Below are 25,328 nucleotides of genomic sequence, written 5' to 3'. Positions count from 1 at the left end.
CAGCCCAACAAACATTCTCTTAAAACCTCTTGTTCTATTTTTATCCTGTTTATCCTTTAGTTAGCATAGGCCTGTTGGAGCTTCCTGTTGGGTAATGCATTTCTAATTGTGGTTGCATGGTTTTGATTAGAATATAAACTACTGGAAAGCACCACTGTGGGAGATATGGTATGTTTAGATGAGAAGTACAGTTTGTCACTCAGAAGACAAGGTAGGGTCCTCTAGGTCCCGTGTGGAAAGATACTGTAGAATTTTGGAGGCAGAAAGATGAAGGGTTTGGCTGCCTTGAGGAGTCTATGCCAGACTTGCTTTATGTTGATTGATATATTTACCACCCAGTTCCTACTAGCATTGTGGTTTAACTTTGTTTGGTGAAAGTAGTTTGGACCTATGGAGCTGGAAATACGGCTCAGCAGTTAGGAACATATGCTGCACTTGTCGAAAATTGAATTTGGTTCCCAGCACACACTTCATATGGCTCACAACTGCCTGTAGCTCTAGCTGCAGGGGATGTGGCACCCTCTTCTGGTCTCTGCAGGCACCTGCATTCTCATGCATGCCTGCTTCCATTATATTCATTTAAAAAACAAAACTTTTTAAGATCTAGAATGCTAAAAGAATAGCTTTTAACTCTTCTACTGAGGGTCTGTTTAATCTCCCCCTTTACATTCAAACAGGCTCAGTGAGGTCTCTACCATTGATCTACACCCCAGCACACGATTTACTACTTTCGTTTTTCTAGTAGTGTGATGCTGTCTTTCAGGTTCCATGCATGAGCAGCTGCGTATGACCCACTGTGGTCCTGTGGTAAGAGGTCTTTATCTCAGCTGTCTGTAGTGTGAGTTCTGCTCTTACGCTTTCAGTACAAGTAGAATGAAAGCCTTAGGTCCAAGAGACAAAACTTGTAACTTCTAATATGTTATTGGGACGAAACACGGCAATTGTAATTGTATAGTTAGTTTAGAAGCCAAAGGTATATGCTTCAGGCATAAATTTTATAATCACACATCTGATTCCCATTCAAGTATCCATGCAACACCCCCTAACAACTCCATCTGGTACCTGTGCTTCCTGACAGAACCTTCAACAGGAAGATACTGACTAGTGTTGCCCAGGGAGGCTTCATGGAGGAAATGGCATGTATAGGCAATAAGTATTTTAAGAACTGCTCATTATAGTGTAATACCGTATGCCAGATTTTAGTGTGAGCATTTAACTGTGTCTTCATCCTTAATCACCACTGTTCTTGGCCGTGCAGTAGGTACTGTTGTTACCCCATTCTGTAGGAAAGAAACAACGAGTCATTTAACTGGTTTACACCAGGTCTTAACAATCACCTAGAGGTAGAGTTGGCGTTTGCACTGTGTGAGTATGTGCTTAGCTGCTGAGCTATGTAGCTAGAATGGCAGAGAAAGAACAAGGACAAGAGGGACAGGAAAAAGAATGTGGGTCACATGGTCAGAACCAACAGATGCTTGGATAAAGGAGGAGCCATTGTCGATTCCCAAGCTGAGGTGATTGTCATGGAACAGGGAGAGACTGGGGGAAGTGAGCACACTGGGGTGACTTGGGATCAGAGGTCAGATGGAGGGGGAAGGGGAGGTAATGTGCAACTCTGGATTCTCATGCCTGCCTCTGAATGTACCGATTTAAAAATCAGTTAGGCTTCCTGTATAGGGAGTGAGGTCATTCGGGGTGAAATAAACCCTTTTCCATTCACAGGGGGACAGCTATCTGGCCACAAAGTCAGCTTGTTTTGTGGTGCTAGAATCAGGCTGACCTCATGCTCAGGCATTGCTTGAGGGTGGGCCCTGAAAGGTCTCCTTGTAGTGCACAGGCTGACCCTCTTCAGGTCCCTGCCTGCCCTTTGTTGGCTGTGGGGATTTGAGAGGTGAGAGCGGCTGAGGAAAAAGAACTGCAGGCTTGTGGCCTTCACAGGGTGTGTCATTGCCTCCCACCCTGCATTCTTGCCTCTTAGCAAGGGCCCTGTCAGGGTCACATGGCCTGTGGGGTGTGGGTTGAGAACAGGAGCCTTCTTTCTGGTTTCAGAATGCTGCTTGTGTATCTCCGTGAGAAGGGACTACAAAGAGAGGCTGAGGCCACTTCGTCTTGCTTTGTGTGAGGGAAACCCCTCTGCCCACGAGACCTTTGACTCAGAGAAGGATCTCTTGTATGGTTGACTCATAGCATGTAGTTTCTGACTTCTTGGAGCATTTCCCCGTGTCAGAATGTAGGAGCCATTTAAGCAGGCTGCTCTTGCCAGCCACTATGGTGTTTAAGCACACACAGAACTTAGGCTGTTGATGCCTGGGGGCTCTGTGGACTTTAGATTGTGGAGTACGAGAGGAGAAGCAGGCGGAAGAGTAAGGGCTGCAGATCTGCACTGATAAAACAAGACCTGCCTGCCTGGTTTGGAGACAAGAGGCGACAGCTGAGTGCCCCAGAAGCTGGTCATTTGGGAGGGAGGACAAAGGAAGGTTCCTGTGTGCTCACTGGCTGGTGTGGGAAGAGCCTTCAGTGCTGCAGTCTTACATCTTAGGTCCATATAACCCCTGATTTCTATTTGGTGCCTGCATTGCTCTGATTGAGGCAGATGTCAGACATGGTGTGTTTATAAATGTAAAACCCCAAATATATCATAAAGTTTTGGGAACTCATTTGTTTGGTATATGGAGTGTGGAACATGATGTTGTAATATATTTATTCTAAATTTAAATTGTAGAGAAGTGTCTGTGGTGTCATCATCTCTTTGCTGATGTCTGGAATGCTACCCTGACCATCCTGCTTCCCCTGGGGTACCTCCACTCACAACAGAACTGGGAACATTGTTAGATTCTTCCTTTTCTTCCCTCTGCCCTCTGCTGCACTGGGCTCCTGTCCTCAGCCTTCCGTCTCCAGATAACTGATCCCAACCAGTGAGGACATTCTTGCTCCTTGTACCTCTGTGTTGGAGTCACCCCATTGCCTCGACTGTTGACCACAGAGGCTTCTTTGCTTGGGTTTTGAAGAGGTTTCCTAAGTACAGCATGTAGTTGTCTAGTTAGTTTGAATGACATGTTACACTACTTTGGTGGTTCTTGCAGTTGACAGTGCCATGCATTATACTTAAGACTGTCCATTGGCAGATGAGCTACTTTGTTTCCTGTCTTTAGCTTGGAGAACTAAGGGACTGTAATGACATGATTATCAGTGTTGTATCTTACCTTCCTGGGCTAGTCTCAGGAATCCTAAGAACTAAAGTATCTAATTAAAGAAATGAACAAAAATAGAACACAACTCACATCTGTGATTGATGGTAAACAGCAGGGGCCTGTTAAGTGTTACACAGAGGAAACAGTGTTGCTTTTTAAAGAATGTAGTTTGAATCAACTGGCAAAAGAATAACGAGTTTGGGAAAGCAGAAGAGTCCTAAGGGGTCATTTTACCCAACTGGTTGTTTTACGATGACATGGCCCTTGAAGTGAAATGTCTTGTCCAAGACTGAAAACACTAGTTACAGCAGAGACTGAAATTCAGCGTCCCTGGCTGCTTGACCAGGATTTTTCTGCTCCCATCATTAGGTTTGCTTGTTGGTCAGATAACTCACAGAAGCAGCAGTCCTAGCCTAGAGCAAGCCTGGCTTCCTCTGTCTCCTAAACACTGTGAATACAGGGACAGGGAGAAGTAGCCTGTCTAGTACCTTCTTGTGACAGTGACACCCGTTTAGCAAGCAAAGCTTTCCTTGATTCCTGGATGTTCTCTGGACACAGTGGCAGAAGTGTCTGATGACCTGTAAGGGTCACCTCCCAACTGCCTCCTTTCTTTCCTACAACCAAAAGCTGGTCTCGAAGAAGGGAAGAAGGGCTGTTGGTCTGAAATGGAAAGCAGAGTAGCCACAAAAGGAGTATTTATTTGGTGTTGCCTGCCCTCAGGTCGTGCTTCATGTATCTGTCTTTTTAAAGCAAGCAAACAGCACTGGTGAAAAATATTTCACTTTGCAAAAACATCACATGATTTCCTTGGTTCAGTATGGTGGGGGTTCCTGCTAAATGACTGGCTCTAATTGTGAGTTTGGTCTCTATTGGTTGATGTTCTGAGCACTGGGACCTAGGCTGCTGGTCGAAGCCCCAGGCAGAAGTCTGCCTGCCTGCCTTTCTCTTCCTTCCTTCCTTCCTTCCTTCCTTCCTTCCTTCCTTCCTTCCTTCTTTCTTTCTTTCTTTCTTTCTTTCTTTCTGTGGTAGAATAGTATCAAATAAAGAGAAATACTGCTAGAGCAGTTCCTTGATTCTAGAGAATTTTCAAGTTTGTTATTAACCCAGCTGAGATGAAATGGCTTTCAAAACTTCTCTTCCTGAACATCAAGTGAATTCCATGTCAGTGTGCCTTTTGGTCAATTGTGTAGAACCTTGGTCCATGTGGATCACTAGAAACCCATCATAGCTTCCCTGGGCTGAGTGTTAGGGGAGCTGGCAATGAGGCACCACCTCTTACATTTCCCTGGGTTCCATCCCTTCTCAGTAGGGGTCTGTAGGGACACAGGTTTAAAACAATGTTATCTTCAGCCTGAGGGCATCTAAACCAGCAGCAAACAGTTAGTGCAATTTTCAACCTTGGCGTCTCTCTGCTGGGTCCTGCCCTCCACATAGTGGAGGTGCTGGGAAATGGTTTTGTACTTGAGGAGGCAGTACTTTGAACTGTGCTGAGAGACTTTTGTTAGACTCTGAATCAAGGACCCAGATTGACTCTTGCCTAGTAACTGTGAGCTTGCCAGGAGCCGTAAAGCAATAGGCAATTCTCATTGTCCTTGTCTACACAGAACTCTTTGGAAGGCACCAGATGTTAGCTGGATCTTTTTAAAGGTTGTCCTGGCTATTGGAGGAAGAGAATGATGACAGGAGAATGTGAGCTTTTTCTCAGTTCTTCCACTGACTATCAGAAGCATCTATTAAATGATGACTTCAACACACTTCCAGATGGAAAGAATAGACAAGCTCTTACCGTTAGGATGATCATCATGTTATATAATGGAGCCAGAAGGAACAGACACCACAATGCAGAATGAGTGAAATGAAGTAGCATGGGAATGATGGGAGTGGCGATAAGCGCATAAACATTGTGAGAGCAGTAGCTCCCCAGCCCCAGCTTTGTTCTCTGTGCTGCTGATTATCTGAAGTCAACTAAAGTCCAAGAATATTAAATGGAAAATTCCAGAAATAAATAATTCAAACCTTTAAATTATGCCCCACTCTATCCTGCTTAGGATATGAATTATCCCTTTACATCACCAACTGTCACTCAGTGGCCATCCTGGTTATCAGATCTGAAACTGTGGTATCAGTACTTTTGTTCAAGCAATCCTTTTTTTGTTGTTTATTGGTTCTGGGAATTGAACCCAGGGTCTTGTACATGCTGGGCAATTACTCTACCAATAAGCTGTAGCTAGCCTCCCATCCCATCCCCTCCCTCCCTCCCTCCCTCCCTCCCTCCGTCTCTGTCTCTGTCTCTCTCTCTGTCTCTCTGTCTCTCTCTCTCTCTGATAGGGTTTCCTCTAAGTGTCCTAGGCTGTCCTTAAACTTGTCCCTTGCCTTAGCTTCCCAAATGCTGGGATTTTAGCAATATGCCATTATACCCAACTCAAGTACCGCTTATTTTATATGGCTCCCAAGTGTAAGAGTAGTGTTGACTACTACAATGTCTTGCTGTTATTATTTCATTTTATCATAGGAATTGTGTGCATATTACTCAGCTTAATTGCCCATAGTTTTAGGCATCCATTGTTTTTGTTTGTGTTTTTTGAGACAGGATCTCATGGAGCTCATTCTGGCCTCAAACTCACTACTTAGCTGAGGATAACCTTGATCTCCCTTACTTCTCTCTCCCTAAGTGCTAGGATTTGCTGCTATTATATGTGTGTACTGCTATACAAGTATAGTCTAAGTCTGATGCTCTTCTGCTGTTCCTCACAAAGTATAATAAGGGATATTACTTTGGGTAAACTGTAGTCTCAGTACATTCTTTTGGAGTTTTGAAACAGGCTGCACTCTGTGCACAGTACAGCAGAATTTGCTGTGTAGAACATAGACCTCTCTGCCCCAGCCACTCTGGTGCTGGCTGCCATGATGACAGGCAGGCACCATCAGCTACTGAGCCCACTCTGTGTTCTGTGTGGTGGGGAGGAGAGGGGGAGGGAGGGCGGGGAGGGAGGGAGGGAGAGAGGGAGAGAGGGGAGGGGAGTCTAGTCTGGAGCTTGCTTTGTAGCCCAGGTTATCTTTGAATTCAAGTGATCCTTCTGTCCATTAACCTGTGGAGTGTATGGATTACAAACAATCACCACAATGCCCAGTTTCTGATTCCATTATTTAAAACCTTCTTAAAATCTGCTGCTGCTTTTGTTGATTTACTCATTCATGTAAGTGTAGGCACCAAAAACTGAGGTGTACTGGGGATAAAGTGTAACCAGCATATGGTTGTCGTGGAGCACTAAACCTCAGGTGGGGACAGCAATAGTTTAGTAGTGGCTTTTGTGGCACTTGCCTGTAGTCTCGGCACTTGAGAGGCTGAAGCAGGAAGATGTCAAGCTTGTGGCAGGTGTGTCCGGAAGGAGACCATGGTGGTAGGCTGGTTGGCGCACACTTGTGGAAGTGTGTGAACTGCACTGAGCTCCACCCGGGGGTGTCTGAGAGACAGCTGAGGTGAGAGACTCAGCAGGGACCCTAAGCTGCTTGCTCCCTCTGACTGAGGAAACCGGAACCACAGGGGTGCAGTTCAGTGAGACAGTTCTGCATCAGCACACCCTCTAAAACCGGCCCTTATCAGTGTGGCTTATTTCTGGTTTTGCAGGCTGTGGCTCTGGAGCACATGGAATAGATGTGAGGGTTTCTGATAATGCTGCTTAAGGCTTCTGTGAATTGGGCATCTCTACTAGATTCTCCCCTCTATCAGAGAATAAATACAAATCCTTGTTGTTGGCTAAAAACAAATGCAGGAGGTTCTACAGTTTGATTTGCTAAGGCCGTTTCAGTCAGCTCTGGTGAGGGAGAGGACCTAAGGGGAAAGGTGTTGACTTGAAGAGCTGTGCTGGGATAACCCAAACATCTGTGTGTACCTCACACTTCCCTGTAAATTATTTCCATTTATTCCACGATTCCATACAGACAGAAAGACACTGAGTCATTCATGCAGCCCTTACCTCAACTTAAACCGAGCTCTGGTTGCCTAAGCAAAGTTAAAGGAGCACCTGCTCCTTTGGCTAGGTAGAGTGAGTTGCACTTGGATTTTGAAATATGAATGCATACTTCAGCAGTTTACTGTTCCAAATTAAAGTCTGATAGGAAACTGTAGACTCTGGGCTTCCATTGTAGTATAAGAGTGGCCCAAACAATGCCAATAACTGAGCATAGACCCTTCTAGTAAAACTTTATTTACATAAATGGGAGACTGACCTATGGGCTGTAGTTTTTCTGGCTCCAACTTTAGAACGTAGTAGCACCATGTGGGTCACATACAGTTACTTTCCTTTTTCTCCGAGGCACGAACTTCAGTGTCCTGAACTTTGCTTAGGCAACCAGAGCTCGGTTTAAGTTGAGGTAAGGGCTACATGAAGCATGTGTCTCCTTAGGCAAGTATGACTCAGTGTCTTTTTCTCTATGTGGAATCGTGGAATAAATGGAAATAATTTACGGGGAAGATGAATTATTTGTATGTATCCATTTCAAACACATTAGGGATGAAGGAGTAGTGAGGGATGGAAGAATGAGGATGTGGGGATCCCAATCTGATAAGAAGGGAGAGATGCTGGAGGCAGAACCCAAATGTCTGCTGTACATGATTCTCTGGGAGGGGCTTAAGAAGTAAGTGATCCAGGCTTTCAGAGTCACCAGTTTCTTAGTGTATTGGAAGACAGTTGATTCTCATGTCTTACTAAGGTTTTAAAAAATCATAAATACTTCAAATTAACAGATGAGAATCCTTGAGGTATACCTAAAACACGTGCCTGCTTAATACATGTACATTGCCATGGCTGTCTGCACAGCCTTTCTCCAGAAGGCTAGCTCACTTTTAGCCTGGATTTCAGTTGATTAATTAGCCAGAGAATTCTGCAGTACTTTGATGAAACCTAAGGCCTGTGAATGCTGGGCCCGTAGTCTGCTGGTTGAGCTATACCCCAGCCTTGAAGTGGGAGCTTACACCTATTTTCTTTGATGCTTGTGTTCCCATGACCTAAAAAATACTTGCACATAGTAGGTGAGAATGAGTGGGTGATCAAACCCTGTCTGTATTGCATGTGTGTCATGTACTGTGTAGAAGGGGATAAAGAGCACCTGTACACACTTTAATTTCACTAAGCTTTTCAAATTTCCTCAGAGAACGACCATGCACAGTTGTTTCTCTCATGATGGTTTACACATTTAAGAGGATCTTAGCTGATTCGGTTAGCTCAGAGAGACTTGTCACCAAAGCTCTTAGCACTCCCAAATGTTGATTTCTCCAGGCTTAGGGCTGACCTTTCTCTGCTTCTTTACTCCCCATCCTCCCAGGAGAGTTGACCAACTCCCATGGGTATGCTGGCTACCCCCAAATCCTCACCCCTTTCTTGCCTTGCCTGGAACGTGCTAAATAGGCTAAGCTGGTCTTGAACTTGAGGCATTTCTCCTGTCCCTGCTTCCCAACTGCTAGAATCACAGGCTGTATGTACCATGTGTCCGTTGTCTCTAGGCTGTCTTTCTGGAGCACCCTTGTGGAACCATCACTCACACTTCCTCTTGATACAGGCACCTCTGAGACAAGCCGTCATTACATGGATCATTGCCCCGCTGTTGCTGTGATTCACTTCTGTGACTGCCTGTTAGTTCCCAGGTTCCATAGTTTTACTCACAGATGATGTCACATCTAACAGCCTCTTTCATGACCTACTCTCACTGTTCTTCACCAGGAATTACTCTTATTTCTCCTTCAGATACTGGTCATAAACAGAGGACTTGCGTGAGCTATACTGTCAGTCTGCCTAGATCATGGGTTTTTAATCAACTCCTTTTGGCTTTTCATAAGGACAACACGCACGCACACACGTACGCACGCACACCCAGGTACTTAATACAAAGAGAGGCAAGCTCTGGCTGGTGTTTTTATTTTTAAATATTTGTAGGTTCCCCAGGCTGACTTCTAACCTGTAGATACTCCTGCATTAGCCTCTTAAATACTAGGACTAGAATGGAGTGCCACTGTGTGTGTAAGAACACATTCATCATTCTTCTTATTGGCATGGGTCTGCAGTAAATCCTTTGTCACAGTGCATAGAGCTCCAAATGTCCTTCTGACCTTGTTTAGATCAGACACACCCATTAGTGATCCTTGCAGTGTGCCTGACTCCTCCAGAAAGCTTTTATATCTTAGACAGTGCCCGAGTGTAATGACTTCCTTGGGTAAGGGGCTGTAGTTACCCTTTCACAGGGATTAATCAGAGGAGTTTTCTGGGCAACACTATGAGATTATTTCCGTTTATATAGAGAGAACTTGGCAGTGGGGGAGGTGATACTTACCCAGGTGAGCAGCAAAGTCAGAATTGAAACTCCGTGTAAACTATTTATTCTTACTTGACGGTTTTGGCTTTGAGTTTTATTTCTGTATGGAATGTGAGGAAAGTCCTTGTTCCCAGAGGCCTGCACAGAACACAAACTCGGTGTGTGATGTCCTTGGATGCCCAGAGCAGACTTAAGAGGTAACACCCTTGAGTATGGAATCTGTGTGTAATGTATGTTTTCTTTTCCCAAAACTGGAATAGAGTTTGGAACAGCAAATATTTAATCAGAGCAAATTCCTCTTGTTAAAATCTTGTTCAACTTGGAGGTTATTGCCTAAAAATACTCACCACTTATTGAAGGCTAAATGCGCTAAGTCACCCACAGAGCATAAAGGGGGCTTGGTCAGTATTTAGAGCAGAGTTTATTTGCCCACTTTTAGTTTGGATCACAGTGGCAGTGCCACATACTCCTCCTTTATGTGCCTCAGGGTCTGTGGCCACAGCAGAGCTTTGACTGGAGTAAACAAGGCAGGGATTTATTGGGAATAGCGGCAGAGAAGTCTTGTGTGCCCGTGTTCAGGGGGAGAGTAAAGGCAGGAAAGGGTGGGAGTAAAGGCACAAGAAGCGCTGGTGTAGTTGGAACATGCCAGTGTGCATGTATTGTGGTGTGCATGGGGGTCAGTAGGTTGTGCACTCAGAGGGAAAAGACAAGTTTTGTAATCTGGCGTTTAGGAGGCTGCGGCAGGTGGGTTTCTGTTAGTCTAAGGTTCACCTGGGCTGCAGGGTGAGATCCTGCCTTAAGAAAATAAAAAGAGGAAGGGAGTGAAAGAGGAAACAAGGGAATACAACTGTGGGTGTGCTGGACAAGCAAATCATGTAGGCTGGGACAGGGGTTTAGCAGTTAAGAACTTTGTGGCTCTTACAGAGACCAGAGGTCAGTTCCGTCACTCAGGGCAGCTGATGCTCGTCCGGATCCATGGTTTCTGATACTCTGCTGGCACTGCACACATGTGGCACCCAGATGCACATGCAGGCAAACACCAGTGCACAAGATAAACATGGTTGTCAAAAGGCGTATCTGTCTAATAAGTGAGCTTGTCAAGTTTCTTCTTTGTAAATAATTTTTACTGATTTAAAGCATAAGTCCTTGTCACCAGTACTATTCATATAGAGTGACTTCCTTTTGGCAAGTTGAAACTCTGAAAGAGTAACTTTGTTTCAGGTCCCCACTTATATTAAGGAACTTTTCTTGTTACTCGAGTAAGTACCTAAAAGATACAGCTTACAGAGGAATTAATAATTTTAGCTCATGGTTTCTGAGGATTCGAGGTCATGTAGCTCAGTATTTCTGGGCCTGTTATGGGAATGTGTGGTGGTGGAGAGACTGATTGTTTTCTGCATGGCACAGAAAGTAGAAAAAAGGAACACACAGGAAGAAGTCAGGGCAAGATACAGCCCAGGAAAGGAGGAGGAAAGATTGTAAAGGGCCAGAGGTGGCGGACAACTCCACAAAATGACATTTTCCGGACAACTCCACAAAATGACGTTTTCCAGATATATCAAGACTGATGCATTATATGAACTCACAGACTGACAGCGTGTACAAGATCCACACAAAATTAATTCAGACAAAACTCCAGCATGGAGAGGGAGGCAAGTTAGGACAAAGTTCCACATCTAGCCAGGAAGCTATTTGCAACATAGATGCTGGGAGAGGAAAAAAAAAATCATCTTTCTTCAATGGAGTCACACTGTATCAACTGTACTCCAAGACAGGCTCTTTCTCAGGAATAGTTGGCAACACAAATTGGACTGGATGTGTTTTGGTTTTGATTTGTTTTGTTTTAAGAGAAGAGATAACATGTAATTGAGTGGGTAAGAGAGGGGGCATGGATGTGGGAAAAGTTAGAGAAATGGAAAGAATATGATTAAAATGTGTGAAACCCTCAAAGATAAATAAAACAAAATACATCACCCAGCTACCTCCTTTTCCCAGCTATGCTCTATCTCCTACTTTTCATCACCATCGTATTATCCGTTACATCAGAGTTGTCATGAGCTCACGGTCATGGAAACACCAACCCAGCCACCTAGAGTTCTTCACTGCTCCCCTGGGAGTCTCTCAGCCTGCTCAAGATGATGGTGAAGACTCACCAGCTCATCATTGCTTCACCATGTGGAGATTCTAATACAGATCTCACTCATGACAACCAGCTGACTTCAGAAAACACTCACATGGCTTCCCTCATTTCCTCATGTGGGTGCTTCCAATGTCTTTGTTCACTTTTCATCACTACTCTGAAGCGGTGACAAGGTGTGCACATTGGGGTGGCTCAGAAGGATGCTCTCCAGTGCCTCAGATTATGTTTGTGAAGAAAGTCCAAGTTGCACTGTCTTTGTCCCTGTGCTTGGACCTTCTTGGCCATACTTCCCTTCTACCCAAACAGCAGCACATTCAAGGAAGATTCTATCTCCCCTGCCTGCCTCCCGCTCTGGGACTGGAGAGATGTGCCTCCTGAGTACTGTCATTATAGCTCTCTCTCTCTCTCTCTCTCTCTCTCTCTCTCTCTCTCTCTCTCTCTCTCTCTCTCTCTCTCTCTCTGTGTGTGTGTTTCTGGGGACTGGAGAGATGTGCTTCCTGAGTACTGTCATTATAGGTGTCTCGCTATATCTCTCTCTGTGTCTCTGGGACTGGAGAGATGTGCCTCCTGAGTACTGCTGGCATTATAGGTGTCTCTCTCTCTGTGTTTCTGGGACTGGAGAGATGTGCTTCCTGAGTACTGTCATTATAGGTGTCTCTCTATCTCTCTCTTTGTGTTTCTGGGACTGGAGAGATGTGCCTCCTGAGTGCTGGCATTGTAGGTGTATATCACCATACCTGGTTTTTTTATGTGATGTTTAGGATTGAGCCCTGGGCTTCATGCATGCTCTACCAATTGAGCCAAATCCACAGCCCTGAATCTTCAAAAACAAAAAACATTGTGAATATATAATGTGTATAGTACTACCTGAATGTGTATAGGTGTGTGTATCTGTATATATGTGTTGTATAGATGTGTATACATACATTTCTATTTGTAAATGAATAAAAGTCCCTCATCAACTAAGGAGTGATTATGTAGGCAGTTTACCACTTTTTATGTTATATATTGTGTATTTCAAGTACACACCTATACCGCATAACTGCAATGGATATTGAAAATCACTGGAGTAAATAAAGATTGAACAGAGCTTTTAGAGGTACTGTGTCTTTGAAAGGGGGTTTAAAGAAAATTAAGAAAAAGTCCTTACATGTTAAAAATATTTTCGATTTTATGTGTAGGGTATGTGTGCACTATATGTGTACCTGGTGTAACTGGTGTAACTATATGTTTACCTGGTGTAACTGGTGTAGAGTGTTTTGCCTGTAAGTGTATGTGTGCACTATATGTGTACCTGGTGTAACTGGTGTAGGGTGTTTTGCCTGTAAGTGTATGTGTGCACTATATGTATACCTGGTGTAACTATATGTGTACCTGGTGTAACTATATGTGTACCTGGTGTAACTGGTGTAACTATATGTGTACCTGGTGTAACTGGTATAACTATATGTGTACCTGGTATAACTGGTGTAACTATATGTGTACCTGGTGTAACTGGTGTAACTATATGTGTACCTGGTGTAACTGGTGTAACTATGTGTGTAACTGGTGTAACTATATGTGTACCTGGTGTACCTGGTGTAACTATATGTGTACCTGGTGTAACTGGTGTAACTATGTGTCGCACCTGCTGTGCAGCCTGCATCCGAGAATGTAGCGAGGTGGTCGGGATAGATGACACAGAGACTGGTCGGTTGCTTTAAGAAAACTTTATGCTTCCCCAATCAGTTTAGGAGGAGAACTCAAGTCCGCTTAGGAGAGAGAAGTCTCCTCAAGAAAAAAACACTTCCCCTTTTTAAGGACTTCTGCCATCCATCTACATACAATTCTTTCCAGACTTCTCACCCTCCTGGCTGGTGGTTTAATCTCCCGGCCCCAGAATGGGGGGGGGGCACAGCAGGGGAACAGGAAGAGGCATCTAGCCGTAGGGGGTGTGAAAGTCATGGTATCTCAGTGAGCGAGCCCTTATCTGAGCCCTATCAAGAGCTTTATAGCACTGAATTGTTTTCAGTAAACATTACACAGCTGCCTGATCCCAGGCCGAAGGGGAAGTGGGTTTCTGCTCAAGGTCCAGTGTCCCCACATATATGTGTACCTGGTGTAACTGGTGTAACTATATGTGTAACTGGTGTAACTATATGTGTAACTGGTGTAACTATATGTGTAACTGGTGTAACTGGTGTAGAGTGTTTTGCCTGTAAGTGTATGTGTGCACTATATGTGTACCTGGTGTAACTATATGTGTAACTGGTGTAACTATATGTAACTGGTGTAGGGTGTTTTGCCTGTAAGTGTATGTGTGCACTATATGTGTACCTGGTGTAACTGGTGTAACTATATGTGTACCTGGTGTAACTGGTGTAACTATATGTGTACCTGGTGTAACTGGTGTAGGGTGTTTTGCCTGTAAGTGTATGTGTGCACTATATGTGTACCTGGTGCCTTTGGAGGTCAGAGGAAAGCAACCCACTGGAACTGGAATCCCAGAGCTCGAGAGCCACCATGTGGGTGCTGGGAATTGAACTGTGTCCTCTGGAGGAGCAGAAAATGCTCTTAGCTGCTGAGCCTCTCTCTAGCTATAAAGTATTTAGAGGATGTGAAGTTTTTTGTTCAGTCTTAGTTTTGTTGTGCACATAGCTATTTTTACCATGGGTTTTGACTTAAGGATGAACAAGCACTCATAGATGGTTCCCTCCAGTCCAGTTCTAACAGGCAGCTTTTGTATCTCCTTCTCCCCCAGATTCCTTTTTTTGAAGATTTCTGTAAAGGCATTAAAGCTGGTAACACCTGTGAGAACCTGGTGGGGTATTCTGCGGTGTATCGAGTCTGCTTTGGAATGGCTTGTTTCTTCTTTGTGTTTTGCCTGCTGACCTTAAAGGTCAACAACAGCAAAGGGTGCCGGGCCTACATCCACAATGGGTAAGTCTTCTGTCCTCCCAAGGGTGTTCCAGGACCCCTCTGCCCACCAACCCTAACCATCTGCTGGTTACAGTTTTGACCCTGGTTTGAGGAAGATGGGTTGCATGTCACTGGTAGTTGAAGAGCGACAGTGTTTTTGTAATGCCTGGTGTTGTGATGACAGATTCAGTATACACAGAGAGTTTATTGTTTCAAGTCATTTCCACCCTGCCCTGAAATAGTATTTTGTACAGCCAGAGCCATGCCAAGTGTGCCTAATCATGGGAGAAGGCATTCTGTAGTTACTTCATCATTTCCTCTTGGTTTGAAGAGAAGACTACCAATGACAGGAACACGGGCTGGCATGCTACCTTCTGAGAGATCTTTTGTCCAACTTGAATATCATTTAAATGTACTTCCTCTTTTCTCTTCCCAGCTTCTGGTTCTTTAAGTTTCTGCTGTTGGGGGCCATGTGCTCGGGAGCATTCTTCATTCCAGATCAGGAGACCTTCCTGAATGGTACAGATGGGGTTTTCTGGGTACCCGGTTATTTTGTTTTTGCACATTGTAAAATTCTTCAAAAGTGTGTCCCGGTGCCTTTGATATTTTGAACCACTGATTCTTTTATGTGTTAAAGAAAGTCTAGGTGCTCAGTGGTTGTGTGCTTGTCCAGCAAGTGCAATACCCTGGCTTTGGTTCCAGCAATGTACAGGAGGTTTTTAAGGCAGCTTTACCTGCCTACACACCCCTGTCTCCTGTTTCTCCTACTCGACTTGTAGGCAGCCTGTGAGAAGCCTCTGTTGGCTAAGGAATTGGAATGATAAACATATTGGCCTGGAGCATAAAGCAGGTCTCTAATATTTACTTGAAAACAGACCTGACCTGTTAGAATGCCATGTGGGGCCTTGTTGTCTCTGAGAACCACACAGGACTGGCAGGGTGAAACAGTTGATAGCTGTGAGAATTGGACAAGGAAGGCATTCTCCAGTCTCTTTCTAAACACACTAAACTTTGTAAACACACTTTCCTAACTGTGAAGTTAGGAAACATGAAGTTATACTCTTTATCTGTATTTAGTATAGGACCTCTTCCCAGGGAAGGAACAGGTAAGAATGGGATGAAATCTAAATTACAGTGAATCAAACACTTCATTCAACCCCAATTGATTCACTTTCTGAATGAAGATGGCAGTTCATAGGCACCAGCCATACTTCCTTCGATGTCCTAGATATTAGGGTCCAGCTGCACCTTTAGGGATGTAAACTATATGGTGTAACTATATGTGTAACTGGTGTAACTATATGTGTAACTGGTGTAACACTGGTGTCAGTTTTTCATAGGCTTTTTAAAATGGTGTATCTAAGTTGTCCTTCTAGCTATAACATTGTTAACTAGTTTTTATTCTCCACAGAGATAACTTTTATGTATATTTTAGCATATTGGAGATAGGAATCTAGAGTGAGAGTTGATCTAAAGTCCTCAGGCCAGCTCTAGCTCAATCTTTTTATAGACCCACATGGCAACCTACATGGCATGGTTCATCTGACATTATAGTCACTATATACAGAGCCCAAAATAGGTGTGAGCTCTTGTCACCTCATTTCCATACTGGATAGTCAAGACTCATTGCCCAATGAGATTTAAGCTCATTTAAATATTTCCCAGCAGTATTTCTTCTTGCTTGTGAATCAGGGGCCACTGTGGACTTTGTGAACTCCTGCATCTATTGAGACAGCTGTCAGCTCAGCATGAGGTTCAGCTTGGATGCTCCAGCTGATGTCCAAGTCCCAGCCATGCCCTTTATATACGAGAGACTGTGATAAAATACCCAGACAGCAAAGTAAAGGAGAAAGGATGCTCAAGAAGCGTTTCAAGTAGCTGGTCACAAACCTGTGAGGAAGAGCAGAAAATGCCTGCTCATGTGCTCAGGTGGCTTTCTCCAGTTTACATCTAGAATGGTCCTGACAGTTAAGACGGCTAGGCAGTCTCAATTAGCATAGATGACCCCTCCAGGTGTGCCTAGAGGCCCATTTCTCTAGTGACTCTAGATTCCGTCAACTCCCTCAGACTCCCAGTTCTTCTCCCGTGTTTGACAAGTCAGGATGAGGGTACTACCTACCTTGTGTGGTTGTGCGGGACTGAACGTATTAGAGGTATAATGAACATGAACCAAAAGTTTATTTTCTCTCGAGTTAAGCGCATCCAGTGCTCACCTTCCTGTCCTTTGGGCGGTGTGCTCTTTTGCAGCCTGGCGCTATGTGGGAGTGGTGGGGAGTTTCATTTTCATCGGTATCCAGCTGCTCCTGATCGTTGAGTTTGCACATAAATGGAACAAGAACTGGTATGTAGTTTTTGTGGAAAGCTGTCACTCACCTAGACAAATCAAGTACCTACCACTGAGAAAGGCTCCACCCTGGTTCCAGTCCATTTGGATCTCTCCATTTTCTCTTCTTTTTCTCTTCTATGCTTTTTGTCCTCTCTACCTTCCTGTCTTGCTTGTGCCTTTTGTGACTGACTGTGTAGGCCCTGTGTTTCTGTAACTTGAGTATGCTTCATCTAGGCCCCCACTTACAAGTTTAAGAAGCAGAACAAGCACAGAAGCCACAAATGCTTTGGGCATGAGATTCCTTCCTCTGTGAAGACTAAAATGAAATAGTTCTCTTCTTCAAGAAAATGTTTTGTCTCCACTTTCCAAGACACACAACATCCCTTTGTTGGGAAAACGTGCTGTCCTGCTGTAGGAAGCTGTCTTGCCTGTAAAATGATAGACTCTTTAGTACCTTGGAAACAAAACTCACATCCCGGACCACAGGGGAAATGCCTATTAATAGCTAGTTCTTTCTTGTTGAGCTACACTGAGGAAGCGACAAGCAGACAAAGGCCCTGTCCTTGTCTGTGTTTCTGCACAGAGTGCTCCGTTGCTCTGGTTTTTGTCTGTTTTGGTGTTGTTGGAGATCTTTTCTTTTAAAATAATTCTTTCTTATACCAAATAAAGCTATTGCTTTATGTCTGTCTGTCTCTGCAGGTCAGGCTGGTTGTCAGTTCATGATCCTCCTGCCTCTGCCTCCTGAGTACTAGGATCCTATGCGTATATGAACTATGACTGCTCTTTTATAGATTTTTCTAGGCATTTTTTAAATACTGAGTTTTGGCGAAACAACAAAAAACAAAATAACAACAACAAAAAGCCAGTGACACGTGGGTATGCATTTTATTTTTATGTTGATTAAGACAAAGCGCGTTGTCCAGACTTTCTTAATGCTTTCTGGTTTGAACATACTCTTCAACTTGGACATTGTTCTGCTTTTGTTTCTCAAACATCATGTGATGATGTGGCCCCTGTGTGCGTGTGGAGTGCATCAGTGAAGAACTAATGTAGTGCCAGCCATCTTTGAATATTAGATTAGTACAGCCAAGTAGGGCCAGATTTTACATGTTGGGGCTGGAGAGATGGCTCAGTGGCTAAGAGCACTTGCTGCTCTTCTGGAGGATCTAAGCTTGGTTCCCAGCACCCATATCAGGTGACTCATAGCCACCTGTGACTACAGTTCCAGGGGAATGGACTCCTTCTTGAGAAGGGGACACACACACACACACACACACACACACACACACACACACACACACACACACTAACCATTAACCATACTGACTGGTCACACAGAAGCCTTACTGGTCTATTCTGATGTTTTGTAAAGTCTTGACTCTTCAATTTCAGATTTTCAGGTTGACTTGTGCCATTGTAAGAGTTACTGCATGCTGTCCACATTTTGAGTCACTTAAATTTTAGTAATCTGTGCTGTCATCTCTTCTAGATCATATTTTGAGGCAGTAGAGTTTTCTTAAAGATCAGCAAAGGGGTGCTGTGTTCTTTGTACAGAAGTACCCATAACAAGTTAGAAATGCACTTTAAATAATATTGTTGCATACTGGCTTATGTATTGGACAAAAATCAAGGTTTCCTCTAAAAGTTCTGGAGGTCTATTACATGTGTGTACTGTATGCTGAGATATTAGTGTGTTGAACACTGAGTCCTGACTTGTGCACACACAGCATGTTCCCCTGGGCACATCTGTGCTTCTGCCTCTCCTTGAGTGCTTTAACAGATTCGTGAGCCAGTTCTTCTGGGACTGATTATTAATGCCAAAGTTTAATGCTCCCCTTGGAAGAGTTTGGTCACTTTGAAAACTTTCTAGAAACTACTCAAGAGAGCTCTGGTGGTTCAGCAGTTAGGAACACTCACTGCTCTTCCAGGGACCCTGAGCTCAGTTCCAGTACCCATGTAGGGTGGCTTGCAAATGCTGGTACCCCCCTGTACCGTCAGTTTTAGGGGGGCTACACTCACCTTTAGACTCCTTGGACACTGCACATGTGGAATATATTTATACAGATGTATACACACACAAAAGCAAATCATAAAAAAACAGGCATTTGCAGACAATGTTGCTTTGAGGCTAGAATCCCAACAAAAATTAACATACCTACAGATGATTCGTCAGCCTAAAATTAATACTAAGCTGGGGAACTCACTAAAATTGTTTTTTTTTCTTTTAACTTTTATGCCCCCCCCTTTTCTGTTTTGCTTTGACTTAAATAGACTTGATTCAGAGCTAACACAGAAAATGTGATGACTGACTTTAGAGGAACAACTTATTAGATGGCACTTTTTCTTTCTCTTTTATTTCATTTATAAATATATCAAAAGAGAAGATCCTCAAAGCCACAAAGTAGACATGACATGGACCTGCAAACTAGCTGAACACAGATCTATTGTCCCTCCCCATTCTGGAATGTCACTTTGAGGAATATTTGTTGGAATCTCTGGCACCTGATTTTGTACTATAAAATGGTGTGGTTGATTGGATTGGATGTTTAATAGTTGTGGTTTTGTTTTATTTTTTACTATCTAGGTCATATTCACAATTTGAAAGGTTAATTCTATATTACAGTTGAAATAATGGAAGGTACAGGTGCTGGCTGGCTGGCTTACTTGGTAAAGGCACTTGCCACTGAGCCTGGTGACCTGAGTTTAATCCCCAGGGCCTATGTGGCAGAAGGAGAGAACTTTCATAAATTGCCCTCTGACCCCCACACATGTGCCACAGCCTCCATAAGTAAATAACTGAATAAGTAACAGACGGTAGCTGGTATATTCAGGTGTTACTAATGAGAGTTGATGGTGAAAACATTTGAGATTTTAAATTTGCCTTGTTGGGTTCAGTTTGGTCCTCCCTCTCACTGAGCCTGTGCCCAGCCAGCCTTTCCAGACTGGCCCTCTTGCCGTGTGTGTGGACTCTGCCAATCATCTGGTACTCCTCTGTTCTCTGTCCTGGGGCTTCTTACTCAGCATGTGGTCAGCAGTATCTTTTTGAACTGTTGTGCTCCAGAAAACACTGCCCTGAGCACGGGGACTGGAAAGGTGATTAGTCACAGTTCTGACTGGGTTGGCCTCTAGCAAGACTCTACCAGGAGCACAGGTGAGGCTGGAGCAACACAGCGACAGCCTCTTTGCTCACCTTGCCATCTTGTGTCATTTCTTTCCAGCATTCTCAGTGAGAGCCTCACGCCTCCCAGGCACGGTAGCAGCAAGGCAGGAACAGCCCTCGCCTGCTCTGCAAAGCAGATAGTGTTATAGTGGGGGAGTAGATACTCAACACAGAATCGTGCAGTTATATAAAGGGCTCGTGCATGCAAACTACACCATACAGGGTGCAGGAAAGCAGGCTGTCCCTTGGGAGGACCCTGCTCAGACCTGAGCTTGCGGGGCTTGTGTAAGGAACAGAGGGACATCTGTGTGGGGGGCCCAATGGCGTGGGAAGAGTAGGGAAGATGTTATCAGAGATGGCCCCATGCCAGATCATAGTGCCTTTGAGGGCTGCTTAAGGCTTTTTTACGTTGTTTCTTACCTGGGGCATTGCATCTGCTAGGCTAGTACTTCACCACTGTGCTGCCTTTCCAGACTTACGACTTTGGTTTTTAAATGAAATGTTGGCAGAGTAGAAGACTTCTGAAGAGAAGAATGTAGCTGAATCATTCTTAACTTAAAAAACAAAATATCAGAGAGGGCCATAGAGCATGCTAAGGAGGCTGGCGTGAGGCGGGCTAGCGCTGAGGTGGGGAGCTCAGAGCCAGGGTGCAAAGGTGGTGGGATTCTGGTGTGGTCTGGACAGGGCAAGTGCGGGGGGCTCTGGAAGTGAGGTGAGGGTGTGGAGGTGAGGGACGTGCCCGTGGTCCTGTGTTTTCTCTTTCTCCCAACAATGAGTGCGGTTGCCACTTTCTGAGGTGAGAGGAGCGGAAGTGAACACGGAGTCAGCATGATGTGTGAAGGAAGAAGAGTCTGGAGTCAGGAGAGCTAGGGCCGAATACTTAACCTGGACTACCATGGAACAGAAATCCCTCACATGCTAGCAACAGTCCACAGACCAGAGGAGGAGCACGCTGGCCCCGCCCCTCCCACCAGGCAGAGTTCACCCTTCGGTGTGTGCTTCACTTTGTCGCCAGTGTCTTATTGTCTCTCATTTTCTTTGTGTGACTTTCATGTGGGGTAATCCTGAGGTCATCAGTGCCTGGCTTAGTGTCAGGAATATGATGGTCATAATCGCTTCAGCCTTCCTTCCTGTTTTCTCTGTCTCTGTTGAGAGTGACCCTTCCCGTTGTGAAAGCGTTTTAGCTGTGTTGCTTAAACACTTTCCAGCTCTGTGGAAACATTAGGCCGCTGCTTTCTCTGAAGAATGGGGGAGTATGACTGTGGGAGCACAGTTGCTGGCACCAGTAGCAGCTGGATCATGAGGCATAAGACAGTCAGCCATCTTCCTCTACTCTCTCTTCTCTTCTTAGCATATGTAACACCTCCTCATTGTTCTGAACAGTCTCTACAGAATCACAGAACACCTCTTACCCAGACCTTCATTAATATCTGTAAAAACTGCAAAGCAGACTCTTCTTAGATTCTTTATGGTATATCCCAGTAGACCTTCCCTTTCTCCCTGCTTTCCCTCCCCTCCCCTCCCCTCCCGTCCCCTCTCCTCCCCTCCCCTTCCCTTCTTCTGTGTGCATATGTGTGTGCCTATTCATGTTTACAGGGGTGAACACATTTGAGCATGCATGTGGAAGCCAGAGGACAGCATGAGCTGTCATTCTGCAGATGCTGTCCACCTTTTGGTCTGGAACACTCCAAGTAGGCTGGACTGGAAGGCCAGGGAGTACCAGGAGTCTAGCTGTTTCCATCTCCCCAGTGCTGGTGTTAGAAGTACATGCCACTATGCCTAGCCTTTTAAAGTATGCTTATAAGGCAAGTGCTTCCCTGACTGATATCACCCAGCCCCCAGTGAAGCTTTTCTTTCCTGACTTTAAAGATTTATTAAGTCATGCACACATGGGCATGTCTATGTGGGCAAATGTGCATGAGAGTGCAGGCACCTCCAGAAGCTTCAGGTTCCCTGGAGGTGGAGTTACAGGTGGTCGTGAGCTGCCTGATGTGGGTGCTAGGAATTGAACTCGTGTCATCTGCAAGAGCAATAAGTACTCTTAACCATCAAGCCATCTCTCTAGCCCCTCTTTCCCTGATTTTATTTACTGTAATGTTTCTCCCTTAATATTTCCTCATAGTATTTTGGAGAGGTGGTCCTGGTGCAGGCCCCTTTCAGTACTCAGAAACAACTGAGGGTGGCCAGGCTTCCGTGAGTGGAACTGGTTGTTTCTCCTCCAAGAGAAGGTGGCTTCAGAGGGGCTGCTGGCGGCACTTGGAATGCATGAGAGATCATGGCAACGCCAGGCTCTGCACTCACAGAAGAAGTGCCAAGCCACCCCCACTGAATTACCCTTTCTGCTTATGCCTCAGTGCTGCCACTACCTTCCCCAGCGCTGTTAGCGTTAGTGTGGAGGAGCCCAGGGTGGAGCTGGTGGACGCTCATTTCAGGAGGGGAACACACTTGGGGCAGGAGAAGAAGCACGTGTTTAGAGATGGTTCTAAGCCTAAGTCAGCAGTGTGCATAACTGAGACTTTCTAGCTGAGGTCGAGTGTCATCGTTGCTCAAGGTGTCTTCTGATCCTGGTGCCAGTGTTCCTGAGGGGGCCTGTCCCTGCCAGCCAGTATCTGAGGACTAGAAAGCTCCAGAGACTGGAGGCCTTCACTGACTTGTTCTCTCTCTCTCCTCCACCTCCCTTCCCGGAGAAACAGGAATGCAGGCACTGACAGTAACAAGCTGTGGTACGCCTTCCTGTCCCTGGCGACGCTCATCATGTACTCTATTGCTGTCGGAGGCTTGGTTCTGATGGCAGTATTTTACACACAGAACGATGGCTGCACGGACAACAAGATCCTGCTGGGAGTGCATGGTGGCCTGTGCCTGCTCATCTCTCTGGCGGCCATCTCACCCTGTGTCCAGAGCCGTAAGCATCGCTTTCTCCTTTCCCGTATGTTTTTCTTTGTCATTTTGGACAAACACAGTGGCTATTTGAAAGCTCAAGTCATTCTTTAACTTCCTGTGGATGGGGACTCAAGTCTCCTCTTCATATTCCATGCTTATTTGGAGGTGATAGCCAGGTTTACTTTGTGTCCAGAAAGATCTGAACTTAAGCCAATACATGGGAAGATAGACAGTGTTTATAGGGGGCCTTTATATGGGAATGTGCTTAGTCTTTGTGAGCTTGGCCTTGTTCAGGTGGTTTCAGAGCCACAGAAGAAACAGTGAGGGTTGAAAGTACCATAGAAAGCAGAGGTGTGGTTTGTCATCAATAAACTACCTCTGATACTGTAAGCTTGTGTGAGGAAGCCATGCTGCCTTCAGAGTTAAAAAGATGTACCCAGTCTGGTGTTTCTTGAGGAACCTTACTCTATAGGTGATTAAGTTGCACATACCATTCCGACTTCTGGGTAGGAAAATGACATGTGGATAATAAATGTATAACCCCTTTGAATCCTTTCCAAAACAGTGGGTTCGAAAAGCCAGACATGTTTACGCATGCCTGTAATCATAGTACTTAGGAGATGGAAATGAGAAAATCAGAAATTTAAAGCCAGACTTGATGGCACAGAGGTGTCTGAGGCCAGCCCAGGCTACGTGAGACTCAATCCCTTCACGGAAAAAGGAAGTAGCTAAGGATTAGCAAATGATTTTAGTATCTGTACTAAGTTTTCAACTGCATTACAGAAATTGAAGCAAATGATTATTCTCCCAATCTCTGCAACTGATCAGTAAAGAATTTCGTAAAACAAACTATTGGTAAGCTGACTAAAATTTCCTTTGGATTCAATCCTACCTTCTGAAACAGGCATAACATTTTATTTAATGCCATTAGTTCTAAGGATGTCTTATTTCAAAGAGCTTGTTACTATACTTCTATTGATAATTATAATTGAATAATGGTAATTTAAGAAGGAATTCTAACCAGAAGGAAGCCTGAATCCTTTCACGCAAACAGGTGGTTGAAAATTTTAGCAAAGAGAGAGCCCATGCCACTAGATTCTGTAATTACTCTAAATTATTCCAATTCTGAACTGTAACTTAAATAATTACAATTTTAAAAGTTCCTTGCCCAGTGAATGCAATGTTCCAGTGAATGCCATGTCCCGTAGTTTTTCTTTGCAGTCTGGACTAGGTCTTGTACTTAGTATGGCCAAGAGTGTTTTGTTGTTGTTTCCTGTCTGTCACAGCTAAGTGCTTGCTTCACGGATTATCTAATGGCCTTGTACATCTGCACATGTTCTGTGAGATTTGTCTGTATCTCACTAAGCTAAACAGTGATGCTGATTTTCTTCTCATCTTGTGATTTATGAACTAATGTTACATGCTTCAGGGGGATGAGCCTGGGAAATGGTTTATCAGGTGAAGGCACTTCCTGCTGAGCCTGAGAACCTGAATTTAATCCCTGAAGCCCACAAGGTAGAAGGAGGGAAGTGACTCCTGTGAGTTGTTCTCTGACTCCACACATGCTATGGTACTTGTGTACCTTATGTATACATCCTTGCATCCATGCATCCATCCATTGATGCACACACACACACACACACACACACACACACACACACACACACACACACACACACTTAAAAACCCTCAGGGGTCTGGGCATTGTGTTGTGTAGTTATAGGTTTTGAAGCTTTATTTATGAAGAAGTTGGACAGAATTTGGTGTCTTTAAAATAGCAGTGTTAAGAGTAGGCATACCCTCACTCAATTTTAATGTTTTTCTAAGACAAACACTTCATTAGGTTTTCCCTGGTAAAGGTGGGCACAAGTTTAAGGAGCTTCATCGTGGGGAGGGAAATCTGTTTTAGTCCAGTGTCTTGCTGCTGGGATGTCAAGCCTGCCTCCATCTGTCTCTTGTTCCCAGGACGGCCACACTCTGGGCTGTTGCAGTCGGGGCTGATAAGCTGCTATGTCACATACCTCACTTTCTCAGCACTGACCAGCAAGCCTGAAAAAATAGGTAAGGAGCCTTGTTCGGGAGTATGTGCTGATGGTACATGTGTCTTCATTTCCCCAGAGCCTGAGCTGTCGAGGATTCAAAGAAGCAAGATGATCTAGACTTTTTCATGAAATAAAACAAAATTTTCTCCTTTTAAAAAAGTTTTGTTATTTTTTAGTTGTGTGTGTGTGCGTATGCACATGCATGTGTGAGAGCAGGCACTCCAGGAGTCCAGAAGGGACACATGATCCCCTGAGCTAAATTACAGGCCACGGTAAGCCGCATGACATGGGTACAAGAGTTACACGGGGCAGTAACCACTGAGCCCTCTCTCCAGCCCCCGGCATCCTTTGAGTCTTCCCACCGCACAGAAAAGACATG

The 25,328-nt window shown here is 44.6% G+C and overlaps 1 protein-coding gene across 3 annotated transcripts in view; it reads left to right on the top strand.

Annotated features, from left to right (window-relative positions):
- Window positions 1–25,328, top strand: part of Serinc5 (serine incorporator 5) — an 88,761-nt gene that overhangs the window by 42,551 nt on the left and 20,882 nt on the right. For 2 of the 3 annotated variants that reach the window (XM_040728837.1, XM_040728839.1), the window contains 5 exons: window positions 14,381–14,559; window positions 14,975–15,057; window positions 16,786–16,879; window positions 22,718–22,953; window positions 24,873–24,968. In XM_040728837.1, the coding sequence (XP_040584771.1) occupies window positions 14,381–14,559; window positions 14,975–15,057; window positions 16,786–16,879; window positions 22,718–22,953; window positions 24,873–24,968 (688 nt within the window). The remainder of the gene's footprint in view (window positions 1–14,380; window positions 14,560–14,974; window positions 15,058–16,785; window positions 16,880–22,717; window positions 22,954–24,872; window positions 24,969–25,328) is intronic. The other variant, XM_040728838.1, reaches the window with a different exon arrangement.

The sequence above is a fragment of the Mesocricetus auratus genome, unplaced genomic scaffold (genome assembly GCF_017639785.1).
Source record: "Mesocricetus auratus isolate SY011 unplaced genomic scaffold, BCM_Maur_2.0 Super-Scaffold_100020, whole genome shotgun sequence".
Classification (NCBI taxonomy): domain Eukaryota; kingdom Metazoa; phylum Chordata; class Mammalia; order Rodentia; family Cricetidae; genus Mesocricetus; species Mesocricetus auratus.
This window is presented reverse-complemented; position numbering and strand designations above follow the sequence as displayed.